This window comes from Lycium barbarum, chromosome 3 (genome assembly GCF_019175385.1).
Source record: "Lycium barbarum isolate Lr01 chromosome 3, ASM1917538v2, whole genome shotgun sequence".
In the NCBI taxonomy this organism is placed as follows: Eukaryota; Viridiplantae; Streptophyta; class Magnoliopsida; order Solanales; family Solanaceae; genus Lycium; species Lycium barbarum.
The window spans coordinates 136,169,505-136,181,494 of record NC_083339.1 but is presented as its reverse complement, the minus strand read 5'-3'; the positions used below and the strand labels follow the sequence as shown (position 1 = coordinate 136,181,494).

Below are 11,990 nucleotides of genomic sequence, written 5' to 3'. Positions count from 1 at the left end.
TGCAAGAATCTTTAGGCGAATTAAGGCCTACAAAACATTATACCATCTAAGAGAAGGCTTAAAGAGATCCATGCTGAATTTACAACAAGCAGGCCAAAAACAGATATTGTTGCAACTATTTTCTTCCATCAGTCACTAGTTTTAGCAATCTAATTACAGTTAGAAGCCGCTACAACACTCAACATTTGCTAGAGGTTGACAAAAATTCCCAGTACCCGCAAAGTTAGTAAAGAACAAACAGTTACAGCTATCCTGGAGAATGTTCCACCACTACTTCCACACGTTCTACATTTCCGTGACTGTCAGGTGCTGATGTTAGGGCTCCGTCCTCAACTCTTGTTTCAGCAGCTGCATTTACCTCGCTGCTTCGGCCAGCATCCTCTGTGCGCACAGTACGAAGAAAACCTTGCAATCTCAGCAGATAGCTCTGGCTAGAAGGTTGGGATCTCACATATCGGGCTGCTGTCACAACGTTGGTTGATGACCTTTCAGGATCAACACGGATATTTGACAAAGCACTGAGATCGAGATTTGGGAACACGGAACAGCGACATCTAGGGCATTTCACGTTTAGGCGAAGCCATTCATCAATGCATGCAACATGGAAGTTGTGAGCACAAGGGAGACCACGAACCTGCACAAAGGTTTTGTAATAAGAAAAGTGGCTGCGGAACCTGAATAAGGACACAACCGACTTAACTAGTGTGACAGTCGTGGAGTTGGCTTCTAGCAAACCAACCTCCTCCAACAACACAAGAAAAGGAGGAAAAATAAAAAAGGGATAACAAATTGCAAAATGGACACAATGTCATAATCCCGCTTAACTGGAATTAGTATGCATTTAATCTCCCCAACTACCTTTTTAATAAGTTTAAGTGTCTTCAAGGGATGCCAGGATATACAATTATCCTCTTTGCTAAGCTGCAGAAATTTGAAGACTATAAATAGTACTCCCTCCGTCACAGAGTAAGTGTCACCTTATTAAAATCACGCCCATTGAAAAATTAATAAATACAATGTGGAGTTTACTAAACTACCCCTATTTATTAGATATATTTTTTTAGAGTTGAGCAATATTAAAGAGGACTACTACTTTAATGCTAAGGACATAGTCGGAAACACTTCCAATTTTTGTCTTGAATTCCTAAGGTGACACTTATTTTGGGACAAATTTTTTTTTTATGCTAAGCTGACACTTAATTGGGACGGAGGGAGCAACAACAACCTAAAAGGCTAAAACGAGTCTTTCTCAGAATTTAAGCTCTTAGTTTCTCTTTGGGTTGGGATGGGGACCATTGCATAGACAATAAATATTTCCACCAGTTGAGCATGCACCTTTAGTCTATTACTGCTCTAGTATCACCCATAGCATTCCCCTACAAAGACCATTAGAAATTATCTGACTTCCACATAGAATACTGGCCATAAGAGAAACATTGAATCGTTTGATTGATGTTTGCAAATATATTTTGTTGAAGCTGTGTATAATTATGTAGATTTGTGTTATTCAAGAAAAGTTGAGGACGGCATATGAAATGTTATTATTATCTCAGAATGAGTCAATTTTCGAGAGCATCATACAAGAAATGGGGAGTCCTAAAATTTACTTAATAATAAGGAGAAGTAAAGTTAAAAAGAACAGATACCTCATTTCCCACATGAAATTCTTCCAAACAGATAGGACACTCACTGCAGTCAGTTGGAACGGCCTTCATCCTGAACATTGGAAGTTCTTGAATGAGTGCCTCCACTGCTTCTCTCTATGTTGCAAAAAGAAAATTCACCAGTTAAGAAAGAGAAAATCTTTTACTTCACCAGGTGTAGTAAGGAGGGTTCATAATGTGGAATGCTTTGAGCTGTTGACAATAAGTTTTCAGTCATTACCTGAGCTTGGCTCAAATAAACTCCTGGATGGTATGAAGTAGCATCTTGGCCCATCCCTCTCATCTCCTGACCAGCTGCTTCAAATGCCCAATCTGGCACTCTGATCATGTCAGCTAACACCTGTAATAAGGAAAATTATACGCTTGTGCAGTTAAACCAAAATAGCTTACCATGAAAGAGCAACACATTAACCATTGTGATTATTCATTTATAATTGTTTGACATTCACTTCTGATGACAGAGCAGATTAGTCGAACCAAATTGTCAATGGAGATCATTCAGAGAGAAACTCTTTACACAACTCTTACTTCTTAAGACTTAAGAGACAATAAGACAATAATTGATTGTTTGACATAGAGGATATCAGGATACATATAGCGACTCCAACTAGCTTGGAATTGGAGCAAAGTTGATTGGTTCATTGCTTAAAACCAATAGCAATATTTATGGCACTGAAACTCTGAAAGTCTTCCTTTTAACACACTATAACTATACGCACAAATTGATTTTTTTTATAACCGTAGTGTCTGGGTCATCTTGCACGAACTCGACTAATTCCATTTACCTGCTACCTTCCACCAGATCAGGCACCGCATAACTCTGTCCACTACGGCTTGGACAAATGGGAAAAAATCACCTAGCGTTTTTGCCTCGGCAGGAATTTATAGAAAGCTCATGGTTCTCAATCCACTTCATTGACCACTAGGTCTCAACTTGGGTGCAAAAATATTACCGAACAAGGTGTGCATTATTGTTTGATTTATTTATCAAAATAAAAAATAAAAAAACTAGTGCGTTCCTTGTAAATTCACTTTAGAAATGATTCAAGAGCCCTAGATACTAAAACGAAGTGGTCATTCAAAACTTAAACCAGACTATTAGTTGAACTTGTACATGACATATTAATCAAGAAAATTTTGTCCATCAAGATCGTCTTGTCCAACAAGATCAGCGCAGCCTCAACATCCCGCCAAAAACGAAACATTAAAAAGTGATGACTATCTGACAGATGTGTAAGCAAGTTGCACCTATTGTGGAGTTCTAGAAGCTTTCTATAAATTAAAAACTTGACAGTTCTCTAGTTTCATGCTTAAGTTAACTACGCAGGAAGTATACGAGTTCTGGTGTTTGTACATTTCGCAGTACAAGTGGTGCAGTAAATTTTCTCCCAAAAGAGGCATTCACTGCATCTTTGCACGTCACACCTTATTATTTAAAACTACTTACAAATGCATTACCAAACTAACTGAGCTGGCCCTCAGGGCATAGTAAGAAGCTTTAAAACCTTAATGGCAACACATCGCAATTCCCAAGACTCATATCCACACAACCTCTCTCCATGCTTTAGAGAATACAACAAGTCAACAACCATAAAGCCTAAAGAAGTTGATTTCCCATTCCTTAACTTTTTGAGAAGGATAATCTACGTGACATTAAAAAAGGCATACCATTACATTTTTCTTTTCTTTTTTTCCATCCTTTTTTTAGAGGGTGCCGAGTGGATATTTAAGAAACTCCAACACCCAGTCTTAACTCAAAAGAGGCACCCACACAACTCCAGAAGTGAAGGCTATTAGTCAGGCTACAAGTGAACTTGGATGACCTTGAACAGTGCCAAGAATAAGTGGACAATTTTGTGTGTGAGCGTGTGAATTATACATACCATAAAACACACACACGTATTTGTCCATCATTTCTATAGGGTTTATTTCCAGTTATGATATCTTTCTTTCATTTGTACTTACAAGATATGTTTTTTCATGTCAATCAATTTCAGCGCGCATTATTGTTTCTTATCTAAACCTAGAAAGAGCAACCAGGTGGCAGTGGCATCATATCTGTGGAGGAGAGTTTGAGATGATTCGTACTACATTGGGCCATGCAGTGAAGCGTGAAGAATGCACTATTAGGTTGGGCCAATAAAAGACGGAAGAGATGAAGTCATACGTGGGAGCAGTTTGAAAGCATAACTACTTTAAAATAGAGAGACAGCAAAGATAGCATCAATTTAATGCTTTTGTACAATAAACGGAAACGAAGTCAAAAGGGCAATGGGAAAAATATATAACAGGAACAATTTAATTCAAACATGTAATATGTGGAAGTCAAAATACATTAAATCAAGTATGTTTTGGGTTCTAATGCTTACCCCAAATTCTGAAATAGGAATTCCTTGTTGAGCGCGTAATAAATGGGCCTGCCTTCTAGCTAACCACTGCAATAAGAAATTGAAAACTAAGGAAAGTCGTAACGCTAACGTCAATAAAATTGCATAATTGTCGATTTGTCGTTTATTGGATTATATAAATCTGTTTACATACAGACAGGGTAAAGCCAAAGCAGCATCAGGATTTGGAATATTCTCCCACACTCCAAAATGGATAAGAAAACATCACTCCGGGCAAGAAAAAATCAGGAAACCTAGCTTCTATTTTCTATTTGTTACAGGTAGGTATCCTTCTTTTAGTTCCTCATTTTACGGATTTCGTTACTTTTACTCTCTTCTTTTCTTTTTTTAAGAGGGGAGCGGATGGTAAGTGGGAAACAAAGCTGTCCAAATTGAACTAGGCTGCAAGTAGTTCAATTCTTGCAAAAGTTTAGAAAATAACCTTCCCTGTCGATATGCAAGCTATACACAGGAGTCCACAGTAGCTGAACAGCAACCAAATTAGGAACCCCCACTTTTGGCCTTCTTCTGGAAGCTGAAAGAGTTTCCACGTAATATCAATTCCAGGCTTTTAAACCAGAACAAAGCGAAGCAGCAAAGGAATACCAGAACTTACACAATTTCTTGCACTAGAGAACCAGAAAGTCCCGATGATGGTCCAAACCCAAAGAAAGGGATAGAGAAGCAAGGCAAGAACTGAAAGAACAGCTATTCTTCCACAAAAACGACCATATCTCTGCTGCCAACCAAAATCCCTAAAATGCAATAACACCTAAACTTCAGTCTAGTCATCTAACAGCACAATCTATATAAGGTGAAAAAATGACCATAAAATCCAAATAACCACCAAAAGAAATATATCACTAAAAGTTACTAACTAATCCAATCTGTACATTGCTCCTGACATTCACTTAAATAGTTTGGAAGCAAGAGAACAGAGTGGAAATATGAAAATTCACGACAAGTTTATTTTTTCAAAGAGTATTACGCCCAATCAAGCAACAACTCGGGGTTATATCACCTCAAGCTAGGTAATACAGCTAGCACAATAAATCAAGAAAGAATACTTAAGGAAACTGCTTATCATACAAATTAAAATGATAAAAAAAAGACAAAAAAGGAGGCCTTACAATCCCATTCCAGCAGCAAGTCCATTATCTACAAACATCAACAACCGAAACACAAACACCGCTGTATAGTCAACCTGGATTAGGAAAAAGGGTAAAATTGAGATATACAACGAAGTAAAAAGAAAGAAAAAACCAATGCAATGGGTATATCTTGATATCTTGATACCCACCACGATCCAGATATGCAATGGGTATATACAAAGATGGTAGCGCTTCCAGTTGAAAGCCACAATGATTCTGATCAACAAACAGTTAAAGAAACAACCAAACTACACCATACAACATTTCAAGACAATCATTTGTAAAAAGGAAAAGTAAATTAAAGCAGTAAGATCATTGAAAGGATACATGCTCGTAGCTAGCATTAACAAGAAGAACCCATCATACCTACAAGAACAAAACACAAAAGAGTTCAAAAAGGGTAAAAAAGAAAAAAGGATGAATGTTAAATTGGAAAAAAGATAAAAGCTTTGAAGAGTTACCATTTAAAATCAACTCCTCTAATCGCCATTGAAGGAGAAAAACAACAACTTATAAGAACCCTAAGAGAAAATCAAGAATTCAGTTTTCATTTCAAGAAAGCAAAATTCTTGAAGTCAAAATCTTTTATTCGCTGATTCTACTGCACCTAGCAACTAATAATGTTGTGAGAGTGACATAAGTAAAAACAAAACAAAAAAAAAATAGCGACGATATACTCTATAGATTGCTGTAGGGATTTGAAGGAAAAACAGAAAAGTGATGTTTCTTTTGCAGGAGAATGCAGACAGAACTGTGGAACTAAAGAAGAAAAAGCACGACTATCTAATTAAGGCGTTTGGCACGCTTTCTTCTTTGGTCCCCCAGAAGTATAAATATACGTGTGCAAGTAAATTTGTTTAGTAGTATAATATACGTGTGCAATATTTATTAAATTTGTTTATAATAAGCGAAAAATATATTTCCCAAGTCGGACAAGGAGTTGTTTATGCATTGATATTTTCACCTTCCAAAATGAAACATCGTTTTGGAGAACATTTTCCAGAGCCTATTTGGATTGGCTTGTTTTAGGTGTTTTTAAGCACTTTTGTAGTGTTTGGTAAAATTAAAAAGTTCTAAGCATTTGTTTTTAAGGTAAAATAAGTCAAAAGCCAAGAGCTAAAATTTCTACTCCCTCCGTCCTATAATAATATCACTTTAACCAAAAATACGCAAATTAAGAAATTAATAATGTAAGTAAAGTTTATTAAATTACCCCTATATAATAAAAAATAAATTATTTTTTTCTCTTGATTAGAGCATGCACAAGTAGTAATCTTTTTGACATTCAGAATCCAACAATATCAAGTTAATATGTGATTTTTTCAGTCATCATTTAGATGTCACTTTAATTTTTTAGTTTTTATCTAAGGATAGAATTGGAAAAAACTAATCAATTTATATCTTAATTTTTTAAAATGACATTTATTATGAAATAAATATTTTTAATTAAGATGATACTTATTATAAGACAAGAGAGTAATTTTTTTTTTTGCCTTATAAGTAAAAAGTCATTCTAGAATCTGACCTTAAAGTAATTAGTACTAGTGGTAGTAAGTACCAGTAAAATCGTGACGTTGTTGATGCCTAATAGAAGAGTATCAAAATCTGTTAAAAGAGAGGGCGTTTATTTGGGAGAGGTTTTTTTTTTTTTTTTTTTGGATAAATTATTTGGGAGAGTTGGACACACCAAGTGGAGTAGACTCTGAGTCTACCGGGTCTATGTATGTGTTTTAAAAATGGGTGGGAATGGGATGGGCCCGATGCCACGTAAGATTTACTGCCATGACGTGTTTGAATTAGGACCACTAAGTGTGAGCCTCTATGTTTAATTTAAAATAGGATCACTCATTTTCTTTTCCTTTTATTTTTTTATTTTAGGGTTAAGGTTAGTAGTCCCGAAATCACTCTATAATTTTAAAAAAATTTGAGTTTACAACTTATACACTTAACTCTCCTTTCACTTATTATTAAAATATACAAAAGTCCCTTCTCTCTCCTCACTTCTTCCCAACTCCCGCACTAAAAAAATTAAAGTGTCCATCAGAATTCTCCCTCTCCCCCAATCTTGGTAACATTCCTACCGTCCATTTCAGGTATTTTCTTTAATTTAGCAACTCCTCCAGAGCATTTAGAAATCCATTTTGCCATGAAAGTTGTTATTATTTTACGAACTCGATAGAACCCTAGTGTTCATAAAGTTGAGATTTTTTTTCAAAATTTTGGAAGTTTCGCCTGATTTTTGCTAGAAATATGTGTTATTTCCTACTTATTTTGCTTGTTTCGATCTTTGTTTTTATGTTTCTGCAAACATATCATGGTCTATTAATAAACTTTCAGTCGATTATTCTTGTTTTTTTGTCGGGGCTAATTTACGTCACTGTGTTGTTTGTATATAGATTATAAAAAATGGTTAGATGTAGAGGAAGAGGAGGGCACGTAATTCAAACCCGTTCTAAGGCCACATCTGACGATAGAAAAAGAAAAGGTAGAGAAGTTAGCCGAGAAGGTAAAAGAAGAAAAACTGTACAACTTGAAAATAAAGCGTACTCATAGGAGAATAATGATGAGTATAGTGTCGAGAAAGGTGAAAGAGATGATCCCCACGTTTCTGAGGGGTCTGGTGGTGATGAAAATGCTAATCCTTTGTCCTTGCCATATTGTGCAAAGACAATTAACGTCGACAAGTATGGTCTGATCAATTGGCTGGACGATTACGAATCGTTTCCAGCAAAAGTTTCGGTTAGGAGTAGGCTGACATTGCTTGATGATTTAAAAAAAAAACCTAAAAGATCATAAACTTAGGAACATGTTCAGGCATTCCGATTTTGGTCACTTTAGAAAAATATCAGAACACTTCAATAGATTCAATGGAATGTTGGTGCATTGTATGGTTCTTCATCATGTGGTTGAAAAGAAGAAGCGTGAGATGTGGTTTTTGGTGAATGACAAGCTTGTGTGTTTTGGCTTAAATGAGTTTGCTTAGATCATTAGTCTAAATTGTGGATCATATCCCAGCCGAACTAGAGAGGAAAGGGTACTTAAGAAACAGGCAGCATTCTGCGCAAAAGTTCGTCAAAATAAAAAGATTTCTGCAGAAAAGCTATTGGTGGTGGTAAGAGGGCCTAAGCTGACCAAAGAGGAAAAGCTGAAATGTTGTCTTGTATGGTTTGTGCACACAATATTGCTTGCCAAAGATATGTCAAAGGGTGTGGACCATGACCTGATAAAAATGGCCGACGATTTGGAGTTGTTCAAGAGCTATCCTTGGGGAAAGGAATCATTTGAACTCACTCTGGACTACTTGAAGAACAAGATAGACATTCCCAAGCACCACCAAGTGCACGTGGAGAAAAGGCCTACATCATATTCTCTCTATGGCTTCCCCTGGGCATTCATGTTAAATATTATAAACCACTAGTGCAGTAGAGTATAGAGTGTCTTTTTTATTTTTCACTCAGCTTTTATTTCTGTGATTACAGGTCTGGGCATATGAAGATTTTCCTGCACTTGGAAGGAATGCTGGGAAATCAGAGGAGGTTTCTTTCTCTATTCCTAGGATTCTTAGGTGGCACACCAAGAAAATGGAGTGATTCGCTGAAGGAGATCTATTTAAGAATAGAGCTAGAGTTGCTGAGGTATAAATTTGGAGTCTATTATTAATTTTTTTGAAAAATGATAAGCTTAATGTTAATGTTTTGTTTATTTGTAGATGGTGCACCCTTACCTCATCCCTACAGTGCGTGAGTTGGAGCATGACTACATGAAAAATCTAGTGCCATATGCTAATGATACTAATGGTCATTGATGAGTTGAAGCGTGAACTTGAAGGCGTGACTGTATTGATTACACCAAAATATTTCTCGAAGGCTTCTAGTAGGTCGCGGAAGGAGTCCATGGAGCATTTTGATGAGGATTATACTCAAGAGGCCGAGGATAATCATTCGGAAGATCTTGGTGCTAATTCAGCCGCAAAAGATAATGTTGGTATTGGGACATCTATAGGTCGTGCTGCACCAAGTGGGGACCCATCAGTGCAGGTGGAGCATAAGCAACTGAAGTAGTGTGTGGAGAAGATTGAGGAGTCTTTGAAGGTTCTTGTCGCTTATGTTGAAGGGGAAATAATTAGAAAGAGCGAGAAGAAGAAGAAGAAGAAGAAGAAAGAAGAAGAAGAAGAAGAAGAAGAAGAAGAAGAAGAAGAAGAAGAAGAAGAAGAAGAAGAAAGAGAAGGAGACTCTCAATGAAGCTGCTGATGAGGTTGATGTTGATCAGCAAGAAGCTCAAGATGTCCATGTGCCAATTGCTCAAGATCTCTCTGTGCCAATTGTTCAAGATCTCTCTGCTGTTGTGTCTGCTGCTGAAGTTGAGAAGGAAAAAGAAGTCTCTGCTGCTGAAGTTGAGAAGGAAAAAGAAGTCCATAGTGTAACGAGTGAAGCTGATGTTGAGTTTGAAGCTGAAAAAGCTATGTCGATTGTTGTCGAGGAAATCAATGGCTCCATGAAGGAGTAATTTGATATTTGAGTTGTAACAAACAATTAATTTGTGTGTGATGGATGATAACAAACAATTTTATTGCTTACTTTTAACTTTTTTAAGTTCTAAAAAATAAGTTATGACAACTGTGTTGTTGCCGTGTGAATTTGGACCGACAAATTTTTGTAAGTGGTAATTTATGACAAAGTTGGAGCATTGCAGCATTTGTATCTAACTTTGTTGTTGCTTTGTGGATTTGAATGCGCTTTTGTTTATTATAGACTTGAGTTAATGTTTATAATTATCGACTGTGAGTTAATGATTATTATTATTATTATTATAGACTATGAATAAAATTTATACGCAAGTTCATATAAATAAAATTTGCTTCATATTCTTAATAATTCTTCATACATATGTCCAAAATGAAAGACCCAATCACACTACAGACCCATTACACATTTCCAAATAGCAAACATTGCTAATGAACCATACAACAATTGATCCCTCTGTTCTTCAGCCACCATCAACTTCTGTTTTAGTTCATCCCTCTCTATTTCGGTGTCTCTCAGCTGAACTATCAAGTGATCCCTCTGTGCTTCAGATTCGCTGAGCCTTTGCTGCATTTCAAACTTGGGTATTCTTCTAGATTGTGATGTGTTAGATCCTCCTTGGATCTTTTGAAATTTCTTTGCTATTGTATCGGGATGGGGTTCAATAAACTTGAAATAGTCGCATCCACCATCTTCCTAAACAAAACACCAATCAATTAGTGGCTTTTATAGTGAAACCACATAACAAAAAATACCTCAGGAACTAGAAACTCACAGTTCCAACTGCATAATTAAAGAATCTGTGACCTGATATTTTTTTGGGGTGCAAATGTCCTCAAGACAGCGTCGTCACCGCAGAAACATTTGCCGGGATCATTTGGTTGAGATGTTTCGGATAGCTAAGACATTTTGTGACTTTGATGAAGAAAATTGAGCAGTTTTGGAATTTTGGGTCTGTTTTATACGTGGATCAAGCTAAATGTTATCATTGTAAGTTTAAAATTCTAATTTTATTACCGTTGTAAAAAAATCCGTCAGTCAAAATAATGCTAAGTCGAAATATCCACAAGCTTTGGTCTATTATAGACCTAGTTGGTCGATTAATCACCAAACAAATACCTGATCTATAAAGGCTAAAAAGGCTATAATTAAATAATGGTCCTTAATCATCAAATATTTGCCTAAAAAGGCTATAATTAAATTAAATAAAATAAATAAAAAGACTTGATGCTATTTAAACAATATGGTAACACTTTAATACATCATACGAGAGTCCCCATACATTATACACATGATCTAGAGAGCTTTTAGAACAACTAATGACAATCATAACACTACTATCTAATAAGTCTGACAATAAGCTCATGCTCTCAAAGCACAACCTTATTCCAAGGACAACCATTAGTTGTTCTAAATGCTCTTTGGAACATGTGTATACTGTATGAGGACTCTCATATGAATATTAAAGTGTTACTATATTTAAATAGCATTAAGTCTTTTTATTTATTTTATGTTATTTAACTATAGCCTTTTTAGGCAAATAGTGGTCATGGTTTATATATCACTAGCAGTAGAGTATAGACCAACCATGGAATCTATAATATACTATACCCTTTGACTATTGTAAACTGCTGGTCTATGATGGATGTTACGTCCCGTATTTTTATACATTGGGACAACCCGGATTAACTATGATAAATTAAGGCCAAGACTATTCCGGGATTTGAAGTCGGGACTTTTGACCTTTGATTTTATTTTGAGACATAAGTTGTGTATGAAATTGTTAGCTTGAACACTTAGGAAAAATTGGGACCATAATTCATAAATTTGGAAATTAAAACTCTTGCATAAAAAAAAATGGGAAGATGTGTGGATTGAAGTGGTCCCCACACATTGTTGTGGCCAATTTTAATTGGTCCAACACATGTGTGGGCCCAAAGACAATAAGAGATATTTTAAGGGGACTTAAAAGATGACCACTTAGTCATCTTTCTCTCATTTCACATTCCCACACTTAGAAAATAAAGCAAGAAGTTGAGGAACCAAAACCATGGCTCACGGCCAAGACCATGGAAAACCAAATCCAAATCAAGCCCCTCTAAAAATATTTCTTGGGTACAAATCAACTAATTAGAGGTCCCTAAGTAACTTGGAAGCATTGTTGGAGTGATCAAGTCTTTCATTTAAGAGATTTGCAAACCCTAGCCTATTGGTGGATTGAAGAAGAAAGGTGAGATCTAATCTTGTTTTTGAGTTATAAATGTT

At 36.0% G+C, this 11,990-nt stretch overlaps 2 protein-coding genes across 2 annotated transcripts; one reads left to right on the top strand and one right to left on the bottom strand.

The window, feature by feature from the left end:
- Window positions 1–5,998, bottom strand: LOC132632782 (E3 ubiquitin-protein ligase SIS3-like). Its single transcript, XM_060348857.1, has 11 exons — window positions 5,880–5,998; window positions 5,664–5,723; window positions 5,530–5,568; window positions 5,352–5,418; window positions 5,182–5,255; window positions 4,668–4,806; window positions 4,494–4,586; window positions 4,034–4,099; window positions 1,885–2,004; window positions 1,647–1,760; window positions 1–634 (listed from the first exon to the last, which is right to left on the bottom strand). The coding sequence occupies exons 2-11, from the start codon at window positions 5,690–5,692 to the stop codon at window positions 248–250; spliced, it is 1,128 nt and encodes a 375-aa protein (XP_060204840.1). The 5' UTR covers window positions 5,693–5,723; window positions 5,880–5,998; the 3' UTR covers window positions 1–247.
- A 2,010-nt stretch (window positions 5,999–8,008) lies between these two features.
- LOC132631419 (uncharacterized) lies at window positions 8,009–8,792 on the top strand. Its single transcript, XM_060346995.1, has 3 exons — window positions 8,009–8,133; window positions 8,218–8,590; window positions 8,682–8,792. The coding sequence occupies exons 1-3, from the start codon at window positions 8,009–8,011 to the stop codon at window positions 8,790–8,792; spliced, it is 609 nt and encodes a 202-aa protein (XP_060202978.1).
- The last annotated feature ends 3,198 nt before the right edge of the window (window positions 8,793–11,990 follow it).